Raw genomic sequence first — 23407 nt, 5'->3', positions numbered from 1 at the left:
TGGTCCTGCTGGTCACACTGTTCCTGACACAGGCCAGAATGCTGTTGGCCTTCTTGGCCACCTGGGCACAGTGTTGGCTCATGTTCAGATGGCTGTCAACCAGTACAGGCACTACCTGTGGAATTTGTGCCTGAGGGCTCCTCACTGCTCTCTTTTCCCCAGCTGTGCTTTCCCTCCCCCCTGACTCACCAAAGCCAGCACTGTTGATTGAAGCCTGTGACTGCTGCTGCTGCTGCTGGTGTGGCTGCTGTTGTGGGTGGGAGTGTGGGTGATGTTGTTGATGCTGGTGGTAGCCTCCATGCTGCATTGGGGGTGGATGCATGGACATCACTGGTGGAGGGCCATAACCTTCACCACCCTGCTGTTTTCCCCCTTGGGATGGACAACCCTCTGGGGTTGGAGTGTGGAGTGGAGTGGCAGCACCCACTGATGAAGGGCCTTGCTGCTGCTGCTGTTGGTACATGTAGTAGTTGTGGTTGGAGGGCTGCATATCACCAAGGAGAGAAGAGAAACCTGCCAGGTAAAAGAAAAGAGGAGAAAGCTCTAAGAGCTGCCTGGATCAGACCTCTGCTTCTATTGTCCAGCTCTCATTTCACACTGCCCATCCTGCTGTTTCTGAAGCTTCTGGAGTGCCCTCTACAGGCAGCCAGCAACTCACCAGCACCATTATCAGCCCACTGGACTCCAGATTCTGGCCAAAACTAAAGGCCCTACAACAAAACCACATCAGGATGTAAACAGAATCCCAGAATAATGTTCTGTTGGAGAAGACCTTTAAGATCACAGAGTCTGATCACTCTCTATTCTAGAGAATCTGGTGCTTAACCATATCCCTCAGCACCACATCTCTGCCTTCTTTAAACACAGGGATGGGGATTCAACCACCTCCCTGGGAAGCTTGTTACAGGGTTTGAGAACCCCCTCAGGGAAGAAGTTTCATCTAATATTCAGCCTAGGCCTCCCCTGGTGATACTGGAGGCCATTTCCTCTCATCCTATCACTTGATGCTCAGAAGAAGAGACAGAACCCACCTGGCTATAACCTCCTTTCAGGCAGTTGTAGAGAGCAAGAAGGGCTCCCCTCAGCCCCATTTTCTCCAGACTAAACAACTCCAGTTCCCCCTCAGCTGCTCCTTATGAGACCTGTTCTCCAGACCTTTCAGCAGCTTTACCCTTCTCTGAAACCACTCCAGGACCTCAGTGTCTTCCTTCACACAAGAAGTACTTCTAGTACTGAGTTAGGTGCTTAAAGTCCTCTCTGGCTTTTACTTCTATCCACTACAGTAAGCCATGCTTTCTTGACATGTCACCCACATGTTTTCCTAGAAGCTACCATTAAGCCAAGTCAAACAACAAAATATTTAGAGAACAGGTAACTTGCTGAATTGGAGTGGCTGTTGCCACCAGCTCCCTTCACTTCTCCTTTTAAGAGCAGCTCCAGTGGGAACCTGCCCAGTTTTCCTCACACTGATCACTAGAGGTCACACATTCTACTGCTTCTGCAGGGAGAGCATATTGCACACACCAGGGCTCCTCTTCATACTTTCATTCTTGACTGACTGAGTGCATCATGTCCATACTCGAGTATTTGAGACATCCACCACATGTCAGAGCATCAGGTGTGCTCTGTTCTTCCCCACAGCAGGAGCTCAGCACCTCTCTTACAGCTGCTTTCCTGGTTTGGTCTCCCCTCATGCTGTAGAACCTCTGGGAGAAACTGGAGTGAAGGGCATTACAATGCCCTGAGCTGAGCTACCCTTTCCTTGCTTTGAATGCCCTCACTTGACCATCCACAAGCAAGCTTTATCTTTTTTCACTAGATTCAAAACCAACCCTTAGAGCATCCTCCTTTAATGGAGCAAATAAGATGCATATTGCCATCCTGACTCAAAAGCTGCTCACAAGATGTCCTCAAAACCTGCAAGGTTTCACAGCTGAAGACTTGGGGGGGAAACCAAATCAGAGCCCTGCTAAGGTTTGAGAGAGGCACACACTGAGCTCAGGCTTGTAGCTTGCTTAGTCCACACCACCTCCCGCAGCAGGCTCCTACTCAGGGATCTCAAGTGCCAGCATGATGAAAGCAGTAAAAGCAATACATTTTTATTTCACTGAAGCTAGCAGTTCAGGAGGCTACTCCTAGAGAAGCAGACTCTGCCTCCACTGTGTAGTGTTTGACAGCACAGGTGAGAAGGCAATACGTTCCTTTTCACCTCAGACTAATGTTTACAGGAGTGTTTCAAGGGAGGAGGAACAGCTGTGGATTTTTCTGGTGTTTTCCATGAACATCTCCTGCTGTCTTTTCAGTCCTGCCCTCTGGTGGCTGCATCCTTAATGCCAGAAATGCAAGCTATGGATGGAGCTGTAGGCTCTCTGCCCCACTCTCAAAGGTCAGATCTCCAAGGCCTTGTACAATCCTGGTTTTAGGGACAGATCTGAGCACAAAGGGCTTTCGACTCTCCTTCTGGAGAAACTCCACATGGAACACTCCTCTCCTTATGGTTTCTAGCCTGACAGATTCTGAGTATTCCTCCAACATGCCTTCCTTCAGGTGGTCATTTCTCTGCCCTCCAGCCATTTCAGTCTCTGCTTCTGCACCAACCCAAGGCATTTTTAAACCTCTTCATTCTGGGAAACCTAAGGGAAGCGATAAAGGACGTGCAGATTGCTTATCTGCCCCTGGCAGGGCTAATGACAGCACGCCAGAGAAGGGAAGGCTGTTTGCACAGGTTCCTAACCGAGGAAGGAGCTGAGAGACACCGAGGACAGCTCAGTGGCCAGGACTGTGTGGGCAGGTGCCTGCCCACCCCCGTGACGCAGGCGGTTACTCACCGTGCTGGGAGGAAGAGGATTTCTCCAGCATGGATTTGTAGAGATTCCGGAAGGACCAGCTAAGATCCTGGAAGTTGATCTCAGAATAGGAGAATTTGAAGTCATGGTTGGCACTGTACAGTGGAGTTGGCACATCAGCCCCTTCACGGCCCTGCCCCCCTGCTACAGTAGAGGCAACATCCACAGGCCCTGCACCCTGCTAAGGAAGAGAGAAGTAAGGCCTTCAGCTTGTTCTAGGCTTTGCAACTTGAAACAGAGATCCAGGGACTAGATACAGGTAGAATATGCAGTGATAACCCCTACTGCTTAGCTCATATCCCAAGGTATCTTCCCAAAGGCTGCTTTCAATAAGGATAGTCAAGCACTGCTCTTCCTCCACAGCACACTGGCTCCAGCCTTTTCTTCAGCTATCTAATGACATCGTGCCTTTATCCCTGTGCAGGCCTTTGTTAAAGTTACCTTCCTCCTCAGTTTCTGCCTCTTCCCTTCTTTTTGCCTTTCTATTATCCATTTTCATGAACCCCTCTCTTCTTACCACTTTGCTTTTCCATTTGCACACTCTCCACCCTCCTCCTCTTCCCACCCCTCACCACACCCTTCTCCTTGTGGCTCACCTGACTGTAGTTGGCAATGGGGGTGGTGCTCTGGAGTGACAGCTGGGAGGTTGCCTCAGGTGGCAAAGATGCTTCTGTGCTGACTGGAACAGCCCCTCGGGGGCTTTTACTCGCCTCTTGCTCTGGGGAGTCTTGTGGCATCTGCGGATGGAGAAGAAAGAGAAAAGGAAAGGAGCAGAAGTCCAAACCAGACGGAGAAGTGAAACTGCAGATGGGAAGCCAGCTCCCCTGCTGTACGAGTTCATGTCTTTCACAAGAGGTGGACTGAGCCTTAGTCACCGAAGAGTAAGGATAAAGGACTTTAAACAAGATTAACTTTGCTACCGAACAGCAGCAATGGCCAATCAGCAGGACATACATGATAGTTTATAGCCTTTGTCTCCCCATCATCTGTACACTCTGCCTCCAAAGCAATACCATAGCCTGGTGCAGGAAGGACTCCTTGAAACAAGAAGGGAATTACCCCATGCTGTCTGGAAAGAGCAACACTCACGTCATCATCCGGAGGATGCCGCCTCTTGCGGGAGATGTCTGGACACGTGTCGATGGTCCAGTAGGAGCCCTAGGAAGAAGACCCATTGTGAATGCAGGGTTCAACTGGACAGCTCCTTGAAGCAGGGAGTTACTGCCTTAAAGAACTCAGCACCAACTAAACATTAGGATCACAAGGACCACCCTCCAGGACAGCAGACAACCAAGACTTGGATGCTAGAAAGAGATTCCTCCCTTGCACTGAGCTGTATGAACAATGAAGTGTGATGCTTCTGGTGGAAGGCAGAATACTCTCTGTTTTCATCACTCAGAGACAGGGCACCAAGAATCACAGACTGGTAGGGCTTAGAAGGGACCTCAGGAGATCATTCAGTCCAACCCCCCTGCAAAAGCAGGTTTGCCTAGAACAGGTTGCACAGGATCACAATGTCCAGGTGGGCCTTTAAAGTCCTTCTCTAGAGAGAAGGAGACTCCACAACCTCTCCAGGCAGTCTGGTCCAGTGCTCTGGCACCCTCACAGCAAAGTTTTTCTTTATGTTTAGGGAAAACCTCCTGAACTCTACTTTGTGCCCATTGCCCCTTGTCCTATCGCTGGGCACCACTGAAAAAAGCCCAGCCCCATCCTCTTGACCACCATCCTTCAGATATTCAGAAACCTTGATAAGAGCAGAGGATGTCTTAATACAAGCTAGGCCAACTCTTTTAGGCCTGCACACCCTCCTCAGTACCTTCCTCACCACATGAATTTGTTACTGACTGATGAAAACACGTTCAGTGTTCAGACTGGGCAGGGACAGCAAGAAGGACTGCTTTTTTTCCCCCAAACTTGTGAGACTCCACTTTGAGTACTGTGCCCTAGACAAACACTGCCATGCCAGAATGCATCCAAAGAGGGGCCACCACGGCGCTTAAGAACCAGAACACATGATGTACAAACAGCTCACACATACAGAACTGTTTAGCCTGAACAAGAGGCTAAGGGGATCTAACCACTGTCTTCAACTGTGTAAGGGGATTATAAAGAGGGTAGAATAAATCCAACTCTTCTCAGAAAATGCAAAGCACAAGAATAAGAGGGAACAAATCTAAGTTACAGCAAGGGAAATTATAATCAGATATAAATAACAACTTCTTCAGAATGATGGTGTTGCAGCACTGGAGCTAACTGCCCAGTTGCAGTATCTCTGTCCCTGGAGATACTCAAAACTCAGTAAGACCTCAACAGCCCAATGTAACCTGTCCCTGTCTGGGAGAGAAGTGAGCATGCATGTTGACCTCCAGAGGTCCCCTTCAACATAAAGTAGTCTATAATTATGTCTGTTGTATTCTGAATAAACACAAAGAGAGCTCTAGAGTGTGATTTAGCTCATTTTAACTTCCAGCTGAAATGTGAGCAGTCAGTGACAGGCATGGGCCAGGTTCTCATTGTAAGCCCAGCCCAATGTGCCAACGAACAACTGCAAACATATACACTAAAGTCAGTTAGAATCTCCTTGAAGAAATCAAATGATCAATGGTATTTTTGAGCAGTGATCTTCAAAGATGTACTACTTCCATTTATAGGTGCCAACTGAACACCACTTAGCCCTTTAAATATAACCTGAAACAAAAGGCCTGAGCAAGTGGCCCTTTCTGGTAACTTCAGGATGGGGGTGAGTAGTCTATACATACTTCATTGGAGCTTTATTGGTCCTTACATAGCCAAATTCTTCAGTTTTACTTGTAAATGAGTTTTACAGATCTGAACTGAGGATGACATTTTTCTCCAACACCTAATGTTCTTCTGTCTAAGCAGGCAGTAATTCTGCTCTCCTGGATCTCCTGCTCCCCTGGATCTTGCCTCCATGAAACCCACGATGTCACATCACAGTCCTGCTGCTCACCACCAGGCATCAGTGTCTTTCATAACAGAATACATTGGACCAGACACACATTTTATATGCAAAGATCAAGAACAAAAAGAAATAAAACTAATCAAGTACATATGGCCTCATTTCCCCCCCTCCTTCTTCCAGTATCTTTCAAGTGAAACAAAGATCACAGATCAGAAAAGCCACTGCTAAAATCATTAAGGTCTCTTTATAGGCTCCCTTTAAATGAATGTTTCCATGGCCAAAGCACTGCAGTAAATCTTAGTACTGCTTCCATTTTTGCCCACACTTTAGGTTTCAAATTTCAACCATGACTTAGAAAGGGCAACCCTGGCTTCTTCCCTGCAGTGATACTGCCTGCCCAGCAGCGTGCAGATCTCTTACCTTTCCAGGATCATCTCTCGGTCGAGGCACCTTCCGGAAACATTTATTCAGGGAGAGGTTATGACGAATGGAGTTCTGACGAGAGCAAGACATAAAGGGCAGTGTTACAACAAAGGCAAACAACATCCTGACTGTGCCTGGAAGCAGGGAGAGAAAACAGGATGGCACATACAGAAAAGCCACAGCTCACTACCTGTACCTGTAACGAAGCAGGCCAGAGCTTTGAAAAGGATAGGGATAGTTCAGGATGCATAACAGGGGGCTGCACATCTACAGGAGCTGCAATGCAGGCAGTATCAGTGTGAGGCACAGGCGGGTAGCAATGTGCATTTGTGAGGTTTTGGGGTTTGTTTTTGCATGCTCCTTCTCCAGGGGCCATCACACACCCACAGAGAAAACAGGACTTTGGGGACTGTGTTTTCTCCAGTCTTTGCTCTTCCTATTCTGCTCGGCGAGGACGTTCAGGAAGTCGCTCCCCTACCTAGACCAAGGAAAGGCCCCTCAGTGGAGCGAGCCCTCACCTTCCAGCCAATGCCGGCGTTTTTGTAGTAGGGGAAGTTGTCGCAGATCCAGCGGTAGATCTCGCTGAGCGTCATCTTCTTGGCCGGGGAGGAGTTGATGGCGTAGGTGATCAGCGTGGCGTAGCTGTAGCGCGGCTTCCCGTCCTGGTGCACCGCCGCCTCGTCCTTGCTCAGGGTGGCGTTGGGGTCTGTCGGCGAGCCTGGGGCGCACTTCCGGGCAGCTCCCGGAGGGCCTGCTTGTGAGGACCCCCCTAGTTTCTCAATAGTAGCCCTTAAAGTAAGCTGTGGGAGCCAGTCTATGGAAGTGAGACTGCTTTCCAGATCAGAGGCCATGCTGCTGGAAACAGGAGTATCTGTGAGGAGAAAGGAGCAGAAAGGCAGCTCCTGAGATACAAACAAGGTGAACCCTAAGAACACAAGCATCCATTTGCACTCCTCCTTTGCTTCTCCCTCTGTCACAAATACCTGTGTCCCTGCTTCATGTACCTGGACACAGCCAGTCAGAATCATCCAAAAAGGCCTATGCCTACGTCTCTGGGAGGACCATCCTTGCTGATAAGATCTGGGACGGCGCTGATGGCAAGGTTGTTAGGCAGTCTTACCCAGCGCATCCCAACTGTTGCCAGGTGAAGAACTAGGATCTTGGAGTGGAGTATTTTAGGCAGCTGGATCACATACACTCCTTTACTACGTAAGCAACGACCTTGGGACCCTTCACCATGATGACTCATAACCCAGTACTGTGTCAGGTAAGGGAAAAGTCAATCAGATCACTTGGCAAAGCCAGAACTGTGACCGTCTTAACTTGAGGGGAACTAAATTGCTCTCTAAGGCCCAGCCTCCTTTTTTGCATCAGGTGACATCATAATGAATCCTACTCCTTTGGGCTAGGATTACATATCTGGTTTTAAAACACCAAGATCATGCATAATACTAGATACAGATAAATTACATCTGCCATGTCAAGGTGGAACAGCCTGTATTAAGCTCATCACAGTTAAAGCTTTGCCCATATGGCCCAAATATACATGTTGGCTTACTGAATTAAACCTTGCTTAATACACAGACACATATTCTCCCCAAACCTGAGACAGGACAAAAATGCACCCGTGCCAAGACACAGAACAAGTTTGCCACACGGTGAGAACAGACTCAGGATCTTTCCTCTCATGATGATTATGTATTTCCCCTTGTAGAAGTGAAACACCTCTGTCCAACCTGTACCACCAGGTTTCTACTTAACAATTATTCAATACAAAGGAAATAGATAGCAGGAAGAACTTCTACGGAAATTGTACGCTTAACACACAAAGTTGTATGCTGGCTTTTGTGGGACACAAAGCAGTACAATAGAACAGAATAGAACAGAACAGAACAGAACAGAACAGAACAGAACAGAACAGAACAGAATAGAATAGAATAGAATAGAATAGAATAGAATAGAACAGAATAGAATAGAATAGAATAGAATAGAATAGAATAGAACAGAACAGAACAGAACAGAACAAACCAGGTTGGAAAAGACCTTTGAGATCATCCAGTCCAACCTCTCACCCAACACCATCTGATCAACTAAACCATGGCACCAAGGGCCTCATCCGGGCTCTTCCTAAACACCTCCAGTGATGGTGACTCCACCACCTCCCTGGGCAGCACATCCCAATGGCCAATTACTCTTTCTATGAAGAACTTCTTGCTAACATCCAGCCTAAACCTCCCCTGGCACAGCTTGAGACTGTGTCCTCTTGTTCTGGTGCTGGGTGCCTGGGAAAAGAGACCAACCCTCACCTGGCTCCAACATCCCTTCAGGTAGTTGTAGAGAGCAATGAGGTCTCCCCTGAGCCTCCTCTTCTGCAGGCTAAGCAACCCCAGCTCCCTCAGCCTCTCCTCACAGGGCTGTGCTCCAGACCCCTCCCCAGCTTTGTTGCCCTTCTCTGGACTCGTTCCAGCAACTCAACATCTTTCCTAAACTGAGTGACTCAGAACTGGACACAGGACTCAAGGTAAAACAGATAGCAGCAAAGATCATCTTTCTTACTCCTAACTGGCTGCATCACTCTCCCTAGGAGCAATCCCCTGAAGTCTGGGAGAAGGCAGCTAAGTTTCCATGACCACAGCCTGCACTGCTCTGCACCTCTTTGCATAAAGGGAAGGATCCTGTTTGGATGCTGCACGTTCTGCATCTTTCATTTCTGAAATTCATCTCTTTTTGCAGGGTGAGATCACACAGCCCTGGAGCACAGTGCTGCACACAAGAGGTAAATGCACAAACACACAGCTGCTTATGCACACCCCCCCCCCAAATCAACCACAGGTGTACACGTGAGAGCACACCACGATGAGCACACCGCCCAGAACAATTCCCCAGCAGACACCTCCCACCAAGTGCATCACTCACACGAGTGGATCTGATGAGACAGGGAGACACCCATCTGCAGGAACACCAATTGCATACTCAATCTAAAAATAGCTATTTGACAATAAACAGTGTGGAGGCACGGGCCCACAGACACACACACCCAGCATTTTGACACACGAGCTCCTCGTTCTTCCCCCACAGCCATATGCATTACACTTGCTCCTCTCTCTCACGGCACAGAAGCTGCCCATGCTCCAACACCTTTGTATGTGCTAAACCCCTTGTTTGCCTGCACGTGCTCATTGCACCTCCTGGGGCTCAAACACCTACCCCATGCCTCCAGCACCACAAGTAGTGGCGTCTGAAGCATCTCTTAGTCGCACAGCTAACGTGAAGCACTCTCACTACTAGGCAGGCCCAGACTGAAAGGCAGAATTGCAGCACTACAGTATCTGTAGGAGGGGAAACATCTTCCTGTTGGTGGGGGAAAGGAAAAGCCCAATTGCTACTAATTAATCTATCTAATCATGTGCCATACTATCTTAACAACTACTTGATGCACAGCCAACTAGATGAACAGGAGCTGCAAAAGGCTTTCTGTTACCCACCCTTGTCAAGGGGTTGCTAACCAAATTTTGCCTGAATTGACCTGCTCTCAAACATTTTAACTTACATAAAGCAGCACCATTTGTCCCTGAGATATAAAAGGGAAAACCAGCAATGTCTTTTTTATCCAGCAGAGATGGACACAGGGCTGATCCACATACCTGACTGAGGGCTAAATTTGCATGGTGGCTTTACAGGTACAGCCCTCGATAAAAGTGGTGTTCAACCTAGGAGAAAACAAGCATGAACTAAATACCACTTGAATGCTTAATTTTCTAAGTGTCACTCATCTGAATTTTCATTTCCACAGTGCAGTCAGAGAACAAATGACTGCTATGTTAAACTGCTGCATGTTAAGCTATTATAAGATACCAGCCCTGCTAACAATCCAAATCCAAACCAAAATCAATACGGATTTCCCAGCCCCCTCTTTTTAAGACAAGCACAGAATCAAGACAATTAGGTTATGAAAGCCTATCACAGATTAAGATAACAGTCTGCATCATGAGAGACTCAAGAAGCAGAGGAAAATACTGCCCTTTTCACAGAGCTTGAGCTCTGCACAGGTTCTATCAGCAGCACATTTGGAACGACTGCCCTGCAGTAAAATGTGAGGCTGACAATGCAATAGAATCAACCCCAGGTACACAAGCTTCAGTGTGCTGGTGTGAAAGACAAGTGTCAGGGAGACAAGCAAGGTCAGGATTGGATCACATTACACCCACACTAAGAATCTGAGTATTTCCATTCCCCATTTTATAAACATCTTTGGCAAGAAAACAAAATCCCTAAATCATGCATTAAAAACTGTCTTGCCTACAGAGGCACCAGGCACCCAGGGCTGAACCAGCTGCTCCTCAGCAAAAGGCAGCAGCTCCTGGCCTGCAGCAGGAACAGTGTGGCCAGCAGGAGCAGGGAGGTCATTCTGCCCCTGTGCTCAGCACTGGTTAGGCCACACCTTGAGTCCTGTGTCCAGTTCTGGGCCCCTCAGTTTAGGAAGGAGGTTGGCCTGCTGGAGTGAGTCCAGAGAAGGGCAACGAAGTTGGTGAGGGGTTTGGAACACAGCCCTGTGAGGAGAGGCTGAGGGAGCTGGGGTTGCTTAGCCTGGAGAAGAGGAGGCTCAGGGGAGACCTTCTTGCTCTCTACAACTACCTGAAGGGAGGTTGTAGCCAGGTGGGGGTTGGTCTCTTCTCCCAGGCAACCAGCACCAGAACAAGAGGACACAGTCTCAAGCTGTGCCAGGGGAGGTTTAGGCTGGAGATTAAGAGGAAGTTCTACACAGAGAGAGTGATTGCCCATTGGAATGTGCTGCCCAGGGAGGTGGTGGAGTCACCATCACTGGAGATGTTCAGGAGGAGACTTGATAGGGTGTTGGTGCCATGGTTTAGTTGATTAGGTGGTGGTGAATGATAGGTTGGATGTGGTGATCTTGAAGGTCTCTTCCAACCTGGTGTATTCTATTCTGTTCTCTTTAAGAATACAAATGCTAGACAGTAATTGAGGACAGAAAGTGGCAACTCAAACACAATAGCAATCACAAGGGAAATTACAAAACAGTGGAATAAGATTTGTTGTCCTAAGTTTGAACTTGATCATGTTATTGGATTTCTAAGTCTGTATCCTGGCAATGTGGCATCTGTAAAAACCAGGCACTCTCAAACCTTAAGCAAGGTGGCAATTCCAGAGCACTGCCAGTGCAGAAATCACTTCATGTAAAAAGAATGTAGAAAGTTAATGTAATGTAAGGTAATGCAGAAAGTTATTGGAAAGAATACATTCTCTAGTAGTGGTATCTGCTGTAATTTTTGCTGCATATCTCATTCACCTGACCCAGGGAGTACACCAGCTTGACACTGCTTAATGGTATGATAAAACAAGACTGCAGCCAAATCAAAGCAGGTCGGTCTCAAGCTGTGCCAGGGGAAGTTTAAGCTCAAGGTGAGAAGAAAGTTCTTCCCAGAGACAGTTGTTAGCCACTGGAATGTGCTGCCCAGGGAGGTATTGGAGGTGTTCAGGAGGGGACTGGATGTGGCACTTGGAGCCATGCTTTAGTAGTCATGAGGTGCTGGGTGATAGGTTGGACTTGATGATCTCTGAGGTCTTCTCCAACCTTATTGATTCTGTGATTCTTCCAACTTTCCCTTCCCTGTTTATTGCCTGGCAAACCTTCTTTCAAACTCTTCATTTCTGATCCCACTCAAGCCAAAGGAAACCAAACTAAACTACTAGCAACTAACAAACACATGGAACTGAAATCCAGGGTGTTTGAAATAAAATCCCCTACTGTGTTAGCAAGCCAGAATTAACTTTGATGAAGCAAAAAGAAAGTTTAAGACCAGAATTCATAATCTCCCACTTTACAGGGCAAGGGATGTCCATATGCATTGGGCTGGATTTAAAAACCAAGGGTAAGGTAGAATAGAATAAACCAGGTTGGAAAAGACCTTCAAGATCATTGTGTCCAACCTATCATCCAACACCACCTAATCAACTAACCCATGGCACCAAGCATCCTGTCAAGTCTCCTCCTGAACACCTCCAGTGATGGTGACTCCACCACCTCCCTGGGCAGCCCATTCCAGTGGGCAATCACTCTCCCTGTGTAGAACTTCCTCCTAACCTCCAGCCTAAAGCTCCCCTGGCACAGCTGGAGACTCTGTCCTCTTGTTCTGGTGCTGGGTGCCTGGGAGAAGAGACCAATCTCTGTCTGTCTACAACCTCCCTTCAGGGAGTTGTAGACAGCAAGAAGGTCTCCCCTGAGCCTCCTCTTCTCCAGGCTAAGCAACCCCAGCTCCCTCAGCCTCTCCTCACAGGGCTGTGCTCAAGGCCTCTCCCCAGCCTTGTTGCCCTTCTCTGGACACCTTCAAGTGTCTCAATGTCCTTCCTAACCTGAGGAGCCCAGAACTGGACACAGGACTCAAGGTGTGGCCTAACCAGTGCAGTGTACAGGGGCAGAATGACTTCCCTGCTCCTGCTGGCCACACTGTTCCTGATGCAGGCCAGGATGCCATTGGCCTTCTTGGCCCCCTGGGCACACTGCTGGCTCATGTTCAGCCTACCGTCGACCAGCACTCCCAGGTCCCTCTCTGCCTGGCTGCTCTCAGCCACTCTGCCCCCAGCCTGCAGCACTGCCTGGGGTTGTTGTGGCCAATATGCAGAACCAGGCACTTGGATGTGTTCAATCTCCTGCCTTTAGACTCTGCCCATCTGCCCAGCCAGAGTCATCACCAGCTGGAAAACTGTCTGCAGCATTCACTTCTCAAGCACTAACCAGTTCCAAGTATAATTCCAAGTCAAGATAGGTCAGAAAGACACAAAAGTGACAACCCAGCACTGATCCAAACTACAACTCAAGAGATGAGAATCTGTCTGGCTCCTAAGGACAATGTATTCATCATTAGAGAACAGCCTAGCACTGCGTATGGCCTGTAACTGCTAATTCACTCAGGACCTACTCATCCTTCAGCCCAGCTTGTCAGGAAAGCCACTGACTTCAGTATTTGCAACTGGCAAACTGAACCTCAGGCTGGGAGTGCAAGGCAGCCTGAGGTCTATCAGATAGCAGTACCATGCTTGCCAATGGACTACACAACCTCTCCTCTGCCTGCCCTGCTGTTCTGCCAAGGCTTGCTCTAAGCCAGTCAGAGCTTATCTAAGGTCCAATGCCACTGATATATCAGGACTGGAAAACCTGGGAGCAGCACTCTAAGGGTCACAGCAAATGCAGCTAATAAGCATTTATCACCTGAAACATTCTCCAGGGCTGAGCTCAAAGGCTGGACAGCCAGGATCAGTTACAGCTGAAGCAGAGAGCCACACAATGAATGAAACTATGCTGTGCACAGCTTACAGAAGAGGCATGTTCTGGAATAAATCTCTACAGTTACTTCTCTATATTTACTTTCCCTGTTGCTTTATTTGCTGCTCTTCCAATCCAATGAAACACCACTGGCAAAACATTGGAAGGAGACTCAACTTAGGTTCCTCAGGGTAAATTTGGACAGGGATGAAATGCTCAACAGCCCTACTAAGCAGTAGGAGACAGTGCTGGAGAACTCCTATAAAAATAAGGCCACTTCTATTTAGGTGTCTGAAACACAGATCCTGTGATGTAACAGTATCAAGTAAGCAAGCTTCTGCAGTACTTAAGCAGAAAAACACCCCTAGAACCCAATAAAGAGGCAAAACCAGAACCATCTGACTGGTGAGCTCCGTGTCACAGTATCACAGTAACACAAAGGTTAGAAGAGACCCCAAGGATCATCAAGTCCAACCTGTCTCCACAGACCTCATGGCTAGACCATGGCACCAAGTGCCACATCCAATCCCCTCTTGAACACCTCCAGGGATGGGGACTCCACCACCTCCCTGGGCAGCACATCCCAATGACGAACGACTCACTCAGTGAAGAACTTTTTCCTCACCTCCAGCCTAAACTTCCCCTGGCACAGCTTGAGACTGTGTCCTCTTGTTCTGGTGCTGGTTGCCTGGGAGAATAGACCAACCCCCACCTGGCTACAACCACCTTTCAGGTAGCTGTAGAGAGCAATGAGGTCTCTCCTGAGCCTCCAGGCTAAGCAACCCCAGCTCCCTCAGCCTCTCCTCACAGGGCTGTGCTCAAGGCCTCTCCCCAGCCTTGTTGCCCTTCTCTGGACTCCTTCAAGTGTCTCAATGTCCTTCTTAAACTGAGGGGCCCAGAACTGGACACAGGACTCAAGGTGCAGCCTAACCAGTGCAGAGTGAAGGGGCACAATGACTTCCCTGCTGCTGCTGGCCACACTGTTCTTGATACAGGCCAGGATGCCCTTGGCCTTCTTGGCCACCTGGGCACACTGCTGGCTCATGTTCAGGCAGCTGTCAATCAGCACCCCCAGGTCCCTCTCTGTTTGGCAGCTCTCAGCCACTCTGACCCCAGCCTGTAGCTCTGCATGGGGTTGCTGTGGCCAAAGTGCAGCCCCTGGCACTTGGACTTGTTGAATGCCATCCTGTTGGACTCTGCCCACCTGTCCAATCGGTCGAGGTCCCTCTCTCAGAGGAAACTATGTCAGAAAGTAAGGAAGAAAAGTGACACAGAAAAACACCACATGCACAGAGAAGCAGCTTCTGCTCTGATGGCAAGAGGCAATTCTGACATACTTGTGTAAATTACACATGCAAGAAATGTGCATTCTTATGCCAACAGAGAAAGAGGGGAAAGAATCAATTCTGCTAACTCTGTCAGGAAATCTGCCACTTTAAGGCATGTTCTTTCCCACAAAAATAAGGATTCATGAAGTTAAAGGGCAGGAACAAGACACTCAAGAACATTTATCTATATCTCCTCTCTCTCATGGAGTGGTGTTTGTTTCCTGTAAGGAATTAGCAAAAGAAAGCATACTTACTACCTGCAGAGTCTGAGACTGTTGTCCATCATTTTGCTAACTACCTGTGAGAAGTAGTGAGCAGTGTGGCCAGCAGGAGCAGGGAGGTCATTGTGCCCCTATATTCTGCATTAGTTAGGCCACACCTTGAGTCCTGTGTCCAGTTCTGGGCCCCTCAGTTTAGGAAGGACATTGAGACACTTGAAGGTGTCCAGAGAAGGGCAACAAGGCTGGGGAGAGGCTTTGAGCACAGCCCTGTGAGGAGAGGCTGAGGGAGCTGGGGTTGCTTAGCCTGGAGGAGGGTCAGGGGAGACCTCATTGCTGTCTACAGCTCCCTGAAGGGAGGTTGTAGCCAGGTGGGGGTTGGGCTCTTCTCCCAGGCAACCAGCACCAGAACAAGAGGACACAGTCTCAAGCTGTGCCAGGGGAAGTTTAGGCTGGAGGTGAGGAGAAAGTTCTTCCCCGAGAGAGTCATTCGCCATTGGAATGTGCTGCCCAGGGAGGTGGTGGAGTCCCCATCCCTGGAGGTGTTCAAGAGGGGACTGGATGTGGCACTTGGTGCCATGGCCTAGTCATGAGGTCTGTGGTGACAGGTTGGACTCTATGATCCTCAAGGTCTCTTCCAACCTTTGTGATACTGTGAAGTGTAAGAGGAAATGGCCTCTGGTTGCTCCAAGGGAGGTTTAGGTTAGGTATTAGAAGAAACTTCTTGACTGAAAGGGTTCTGAAAGACTGGAACAGCCTGCCCAGGGAGGTGGTTGAATCCTCATCCCTGGAGGTGTTTCAGAGAGGCAGGAATGTGCTGCTGAGGGACATGGTTAGCACCAGACTTGGTAGAGTCAGACAATGGTTGGACTTGATGATCCCAAATCATTCTGTAATTCTAGGTCTTGAGGCAATGTTTATGTTTCTGGAATCAAACTCAGAAGGATGTGAGAGGATGCTGGGTATTGTTCATAATACAAAATTAGCCCACAGGGACTGGTAGGTGTCATGCAAACCAAAAGAGAAGCACTTGCTGTATGAAAATATGCTCCTGCCTGCAGTGGCATGTGAAAGGAGGAAAACCAGTCCCTGGGGCAGGGGTAAGAGAAAGCATCATACACCCTAGAACCATGTTTCCCTCCTCTGGGGGCAGCAGACCAAGCTGAGAAACACCTTCCCACTAAACCATAAGTTTGCAGATGGGGTAATAGGGGGCACCCAGCTCTCACTAGTCATGAACTACCAATGGGGAAAACAATTCAACCAAAGGAAGTCACTGCCACCTAAGAGCACACAGTGCGGCCACAGCAACCATAGGGAGTGCTACAGGCTGGGGTCAGAGTGGCTGGAGAGCAGCCAGGCAGAGAGGGACCTAAAGGCACTGGCTGATGGGAGGCTGAACATGAGCCTGCAGTGTGCCCAGGTGGCCAAGAAGGCCAATGGCATCCTGGCCTGCAACAGGAACAGCAGGAGCAGGGAGGTCATTGTGCCCCTGTACTCTGCACTGGTTAGGCCACACCTTGAGTCCTGTGTCCAGTTCTGGGCCCCTCAGTTTAGGAAGGAGGTTGACTTGCTGGAGTGTGTCCAGAGAAGGGCAACAAAATTGGTGAGGGGTTTGGAGCACAGCCCTGTGAGGAGAGGCTGAGGGAGCTGGGGTTGCTTAGCCTGGAGAGGAGGAGATTCAGGGGAGACCTTCTTGCTCTCTACAGCTACCTGAAGGGAGGTTGTAGACAGGCAGAGGTTGGTCTCTTCTCCCAGGCAAGCAGCACCAGAACAAGAGGACACAGTCTCAAGCTATGCCAGCAAAGCTTTAGGCTGGATATTAGGAAGTTCTTCCCAGAAAGAGAGATTGGCCATTGGAATGTGCTGCCCAGGGAGGTGGTGGAGTCACCATCACTGGAGGTGTTTAGGAAGAGCCTGGATGTGGCACTTGGTGCCATGGTGGTGCCATTGGAGGTGTTCAGGAGGAGAGTTGATAAGGTGCTTGGCTGCATGGTTTAGTTGATTAGGTGGTGCTGCATGATAGGTTGGACGTGGTGATCTTGAAGGTCTCTTCCAACCTGGTCTGGTCTATTCTATTCTATTCTATTCTATTCTATTCTATTCTATTCCATTCTATTCTATTCTATTCTATTCCATTCTATTCTATTCCATTCTATTCTATTCCATTCTATTCTATCCTATTCCATTCTACTCCTATCCTATTCCATTCTATTCTATCCTATTCCATTCTATTCTATCCTATTCCATTCTATTCCATTCCATTCCATTCTATCCCATTCCATTCCATTCCATTCCTATTCTGTTCTATGTGAATAGGAACTGTCACAGTCCACCCCTGTCCATGTCACCATGCTCTTGACCCCTATCAGGATGGCATGGCTTTGAATGTCCTGCACTATTCTGTGCAAAAGAGTGCAGGTGGCACAGTAACTGTGGCATCCTGAACTGGCAATGCTGAAAGTTACAACATGAAACACAAAGATGGGACTAAACATCAGTGAAGAGGATAATGAAAACTTTGAAGTCATGCCCAGCTCAAGGTACATCACTGGGCTCATGGTTTAGTTATAATTAAGCTGTTACACAGATATGGCCTTGACTGATTTTCATCAGTGCCTTGACTAATGAGATCAACTTCTCAAGTGTTTTTGTTGTCCACTATGTAAGCATGCAGCAAAAATGCACTGAGAAACAGTGCACCACCAGAATGGCAGAGTTGTTCTGGTTGGAAAAGACATTTGAGATCACCAAGTCCAACCAGGACCTAACTCTGCCAGGTCTTAAGCTACACCATGCCCCTCAGCACCACCTCTGGAGAAGAGAAGGCTCAGGGGAGACCCTTATTGCTCTTTACAACTACCTGAAAGGAGGTTGCAGTGAGGTGGGGTGAGTCTTTTCTCCCAGGCACCCAGCACCAGAACAAGAGGACACAGTCTCAAGCTGCACCAGGGGAAGTTTAGGCTGGAGGTGAGGAAGTTCCCAAGCAATAGGATGAGAGGGAATGACCTCAAGTTGTGCCAGGGAAGGTTTAGATTGGCTGTTAGGAAAAATTTCTTTACCAGAAGAGTGGTCAAGCATTGAAACAGCACTGCCCAGGTAAGGGCTGAGAGTCACCAGCCCTGGAGGCACTACAAAAATGTGTGAGCATGGCACTTGAGGGCACACTGGTACTGGGTTGATGGTTGGACTTGAGGACCTTAGAGGTCTTTGCCAACCTTAATGATGCCATGCTCTCTGTGCCTTTTAAACACCTTCAGGGCTGGGGATACAGCCACCTCCCTGGGCAGCCTGGACCAGCCTCTGACAGCCCTTTCACTCAAAATACCTTTTCTGATATTGGAGCACAGCCCTGTGAGGAGAGGCTGAGGGAGCTGGGGTTGCTTAGCCTGGAGAAGAGGAGGCTCAGGGGAGACCTTCTTGCTGTCTACAGCTACCTGAAGGGAGGTTGTAGCCAGGTGGGGGTTGGTCTCTTCTCCCAGGCAACCAGCACCAGAACAAGAGGACACAGTCTCAGGCTGTGCCAGGGAAGGTTGAGGCTGGAGGTTAGGAAGAACTTCTTCCCAGCAAGAGAGATTGGCCATTGGAATGTGCTGCCCAGGGAGGTGGTGGAGTCACCATCACTGGAATGTTTAGGAAGAGACTGGATGAGGCATTTGGAATCATGGTTTAGTTAGTCATGAGGTATTAGGTAATAGGTTGGAGATGATGATCTCTGAGGTCTTTCCCAGCCTGGCTGATTCTGTGATTCTACAATATCCACCAACCTAAACCTCCCCTGGTGCAACTTTGAAGCTGCTTCCTCCCATCCTATCACTTGTTTCTAGGGAAAAGAGACTAACACCTACTTGGCTACAACCTCCTTTCAGGTACTTGTAGAGAGCGAGAAGGCCTCCCTTCAGTGTCCTTTTCTCCAGACCAAATAACCCCAGTTCCCTCAGCCACTCTTCATACATTGCAGAGACAGTATCACAGTCTCACAGTATAACTAAGGTTGGAAGAGACCCCAAGGATCATCCAGTCCAACCTGTCCCAACAGACCTCACAACTAGACCATGGCACCAAGTGCCACATCCAATCTCCCCTTGAACACCTCCAGGGACGGTGACTCCACCACCTCCCTGGGCAGCACATCCCAATGACGAACGACTCGCTCAGTGAAGAACTTTCTCCTCACCTCGAGTCTAAACCTCCCCTGGCACAGCTTGAGACTGTGTCCCCTTGTTCTGGTGCTGGTTGCCTGGGAGAAGAGACCAACCCCATCCTGTCTACGATCACCTTTCAGGTAGTTGTAGAGGGCAATGAGGTCACCCCTGAGCCTCCTCTTCTCCAGGCTAAGCAACCCCAGCTCCCTCAGCCTCTCCTCACAGGGCTGTGCTCAAGGCCTCTCCCCAGCCTTGTTGCCCTTCTCTGGACACCTTCAAGTCTCTCAATGTCCTTCTTAAACTGAGGGGCCCAGAACTGGACACAGGACTCAAGGTGTGGCCTAACCAATGCAGAGTCCAGGGGCACAATGACCTCCCTGCTCCTGCTGGCCACACTATTCCTAATGCAGGCCAGGATGCCATTGGCCCTCTTGGCCACCTGGGCACACTGCTGGCTCATGTTTAGGCGGCTGTCAATCAGCACCCCCAGGTCCCTCTCTGTTTGGCAGCTCTCAGCCACTCTGACCCCAGCCTGTATCTCTGCATGGGGTTGCTGTGGCCAAAGTGCAGCACCTGGCACTTGGACTTGTTCAATGCCATCCTGTTGGCCTCTGCCCATCTGTCCAGTCAGTCGAGGTCCCTCTGCAGAGCCTTTCTGCCCTCTAACTGACCAACATCTGTTCCCAACTTGGTGTCATCTGCAAACCTGCTGATGACTGACTCAACCCCCTCATCCAGATCATCAATGAAGATGTTGAAGAGGATGGGGCCCAGCACTGATCCCTGGGGCACACCACTGGTGCCTGGCTGCCAGCTGGCTGTGGCAGCATTCACCACCACTCTCTGGGCTCAGCCTCCAGCCAGTTCCCAACCCAGTTCCCAGAGACCACTCAGACAGTCTAGGTTAAGATTAGTTTGCTTATTTATGGTGCTGCATAAGTTAAGTTTGGGAATATGTAACACCTGTCAAAAGAAACAGCTAATTATTTTCAGCGTACAAGTATGCCTAAAATACTTCTGAGCTGAAAATTCCTCTCTTTGCAGTAAGACTACTACTAAAGATTTATTCTATTAATAACAATAACAATGGCTGTCCCATTAAACCCCTCCTAAAAGCAGGTTTGAAGGAAAAAGTAAACCAAGCACTTTGGAGAAGCACAATGAGAATACATCACCACAGCAGAAATGCCTCCACAGCATCCCTCCACCCTCAGCACACAGCATTTTACCACTGCAAGTAGGAGCTGCGATTCTAAATATATGCCAAGGCATGCAAGAGAAATCTTTGGCATTTGCCTGAAGAGTAGCAGCAAAACAATCACTCTCCCATTGAGAGAGGCATCCTGCACTGCTCTGGGAGTAATTCCCATTGATAGCATGTACCTGGAATGAAAAGTTCCCAGGGAAACCACAGAGCCTGTGACAGAGAAACTGCATCTCAGAGAAGCTACTTCCCCCAGCCTTCTGGGAGCAGCCAGGCTGAAGAGAAGCTGCATCCCACAGTCTGAGTGGATAGAATAGAATAGGAATAGAATAGAATAGAATAGGAATAGAATAGAATAGAATAGAATAGATTAGAATAGAATAGAATAGAATAGAATAGAATAGAATAGAATAGACCAGGTTGGAAGAGACCTTCAAGATCATCGTGTCCAACCCATCAACCAATCCAACACCACCCAAACAACTAATCCACGGCACCAGGCACCCTACCAAGTCTCCTCCTGAACACCTCCAGAGATGGTGACTCCACCACCTCCCTGGGCAGCCCATTCCAATGGGCAATCACTCTCTCTGTATAGAACTTCTTCCTAACCTCCAGCCTAAACTTCCTCTGGCACAGCCTGAGACTGTGTCCTCTTGTTCTGGTGCTGGTTGCCTGGGAGAAGAGACCAACCTCTGCCTGTCTACAACCTCCCTTTAGGTAGTTGTAGAGAGCAAGAAGGTCACCCCTGAGTCTCCTCCTCTCCAGGCTAAGCAACCCCAGCTCCCTCAGCCTCTCCTCACAGGGCTGTGTTCCAAACCCCTCACCAACCTTGTAGCCCTGGATGGTTGGGGCAAGAGTCTGCGGCACAGACTTCCTCCTCCCAGCTCCAGGCAGTGACCTGGGATGGAACAGAAGGATCTGGTTTGTAAATACCTGGTTCTGAGACTGGTGACACAGGCAGGGGTTTGGGTTCTTTCATCATAGAATAGAATAGAATAGAATAGAATAGAATAGAATAGAATAGAATAGAATAGAATAGAATAGAATAGACCAGGTTGGAAGAGACCTTCAAGATCATCATGTCCAACCTATCATCCAACACCACCCAATCAACTAAACCATGCAACCAAGCATCCTGTCAAGCCTCGCCCTGAACACCCCCAGCTGGTTTTGTAAGACATCAGGCCTGAGGGGAGTAAGTGGGCAAGGCTCATCTGGCAGGGGGAAAAGGGTTCTAGGACAAGAACAAGCAGGGCTCATTCATAGAGCTTTAAACTAGATGTGAAGGGGGGTGGGGCTGCAGCTGGGCTTGCACCAGTGGGGCAGTGCTCTGGTATTAATGAAGACCAGAAGGTCTCCCAGCCAGGCAGGGAGGGATCAGCATGCTCAGATTGCTCCCTGAAATGGCTGCACACCAATGCAGGTAGCATGGGGAATAACCAGGAGGAGCTGGAAACCTGTGTGTGGTCAAGGGGTTATGATCTGATGGCAGTGACATGGTGGGACAGCTCACATGGCTGGCATGTGGTCATGGGTGGCTATGTCCTTTTTAGCAGAGGCAGGTCAGCAGGGTGAGGTGGTGGAGCTGCTCTGTGCATGCCAGAGCAACCAGAACGTGTTGAGCTCTGTCCCAGGCAAATGAGGGGAGAGCTTGTGGGTGTGAATGAAGGGGCAGACTAGCATGGGGAATACTGCTGTGGGTTCCCATTACAGGCCACCAGATTAGGATGAGGAAGCTGAGGAGCTCTTCTCCAGACAGCTGGTAACAGCCTCGTAACTCCAGCCCTTGGCTCTCCTGGGGGATTTCACACAGGTTATTTGCTGGAAGGCCTCCTCAGCCAGCCACAGGCCAGGAGGGTCCCCCAGCTCATCAATCAGAACTTCTTGATGCAAACAATGGATGAGCCAACTAGGAGAGGAGCACTGCTGGATCCTATACTCACTAACAAGGAGGATCTGGTAGAAGCAGTGAAGGTTGAGAGCAGCCTTGGCTGCCACAACCATGAGCTGGTAGAGTTCAGCATCTTGCATGGTAGGATCCTCCACAAAGGAGGATCACAAGCCTGGACTTCAGCAGGGCCAACTTTGGCCCATTCAAGCAATTGCTAGGGATAATCCATGGGACAGGAGGCTAGAAGGTAATGGGGCCCAGCATAGTTGAGTAACATTCAAGTGCCACTTCTGCCAAGCTCAAGATCAGAGCATCCCAACAGGTTGAAAACCAAGAAGGGGAGCCAGGAGAGCAGCATGGTTACCCTGCTGGGCAAACTCAAGTGGAAGAAGAGAGTTTACAGACCATGGGAAGAGGGCATGACCACTTGGGAAGAATACAAGACTCCTGTCAGAGGATGTAGGGAGGCAACTAGGAAAGCTAAGGCCTCCTTGGAATTAAACCTTTCAAGACAGATTAAGGACAACAAAAAAGGCTTCTTTAGAATAGAATTAACCAGGTTGGAAAAGACCTCAGAGATCATCAAGTCCAACCTCTCACCCAGCACCATCTGATCAACTAAACCATGGCACCAAGTGCCTCATCCAGGCTCTTCCTAAACACCTCCAGTGATGGTGACTCCACCACCTCCCTGGGCAGCACATTCCAATGGACAATCTCTCTTGCTGGGAAGAACTTCTTCCTAACATGCAGCCTAAACCTCCCCTGGCACAGCTTGAGACTGTGTCCTCTTGTTCTGGGGCTGGTTGCCTGGGAGAAGAGACCAACCCCCACCTGGCTACAACCTCCCTTCAGGGAGTTGTAGAGAGCAATAAGGTCTCCCCTGAGCCTCCTCCTCTCCAGGCTAAGCAACCCCAGCTCCCTCAGCCTCTCCTCACAGGGCTGTGCTCCAGACCCCTCCCCAGCTTTGTTGCCCTTCTCTGGACACCTTCCAGCAGCTCAACATCTTTCCTAAACTGAGGAGCCCAGAACTGGACACAGGACTCAAGGTGTGGCCTAACCAGTGTTGAGCACAGGGGGAGAATGACCTCCCTGCTCCTGCTGGCCACACTGTTCCTGATGCAGGCCAGGATGCCATTGGCTT

General features: G+C 49.2%; 1 protein-coding gene across 1 annotated transcript in view; it reads right to left on the bottom strand.

Annotated features, from left to right (window-relative positions):
* Positions 1-23407, bottom strand: part of FOXJ2 (forkhead box J2) — a 42104-nt gene that overhangs the window by 4755 nt on the left and 13942 nt on the right. Inside the window, exons 2-7 of the mRNA XM_009896663.2 lie at positions 6711-7063; positions 6190-6264; positions 3936-4004; positions 3443-3583; positions 2829-3024; positions 190-513 (exon numbers count right to left, since the gene is read on the bottom strand). Of these exons, the coding sequence (XP_009894965.1) occupies positions 190-513; positions 2829-3024; positions 3443-3583; positions 3936-4004; positions 6190-6264; positions 6711-7043 (1138 nt within the window). The 5' untranslated portion in view covers positions 7044-7063. The remainder of the gene's footprint in view (positions 1-189; positions 514-2828; positions 3025-3442; positions 3584-3935; positions 4005-6189; positions 6265-6710; positions 7064-23407) is intronic.

This window comes from Dryobates pubescens, chromosome 8 (assembly GCF_014839835.1).
Source record: "Dryobates pubescens isolate bDryPub1 chromosome 8, bDryPub1.pri, whole genome shotgun sequence".
Lineage (NCBI taxonomy): Eukaryota > Metazoa > Chordata > Aves > Piciformes > Picidae > Dryobates > Dryobates pubescens.
The sequence above is the reverse complement of the archived record's forward strand: the minus strand, read 5'-3'. Positions and strand labels throughout refer to the sequence as shown.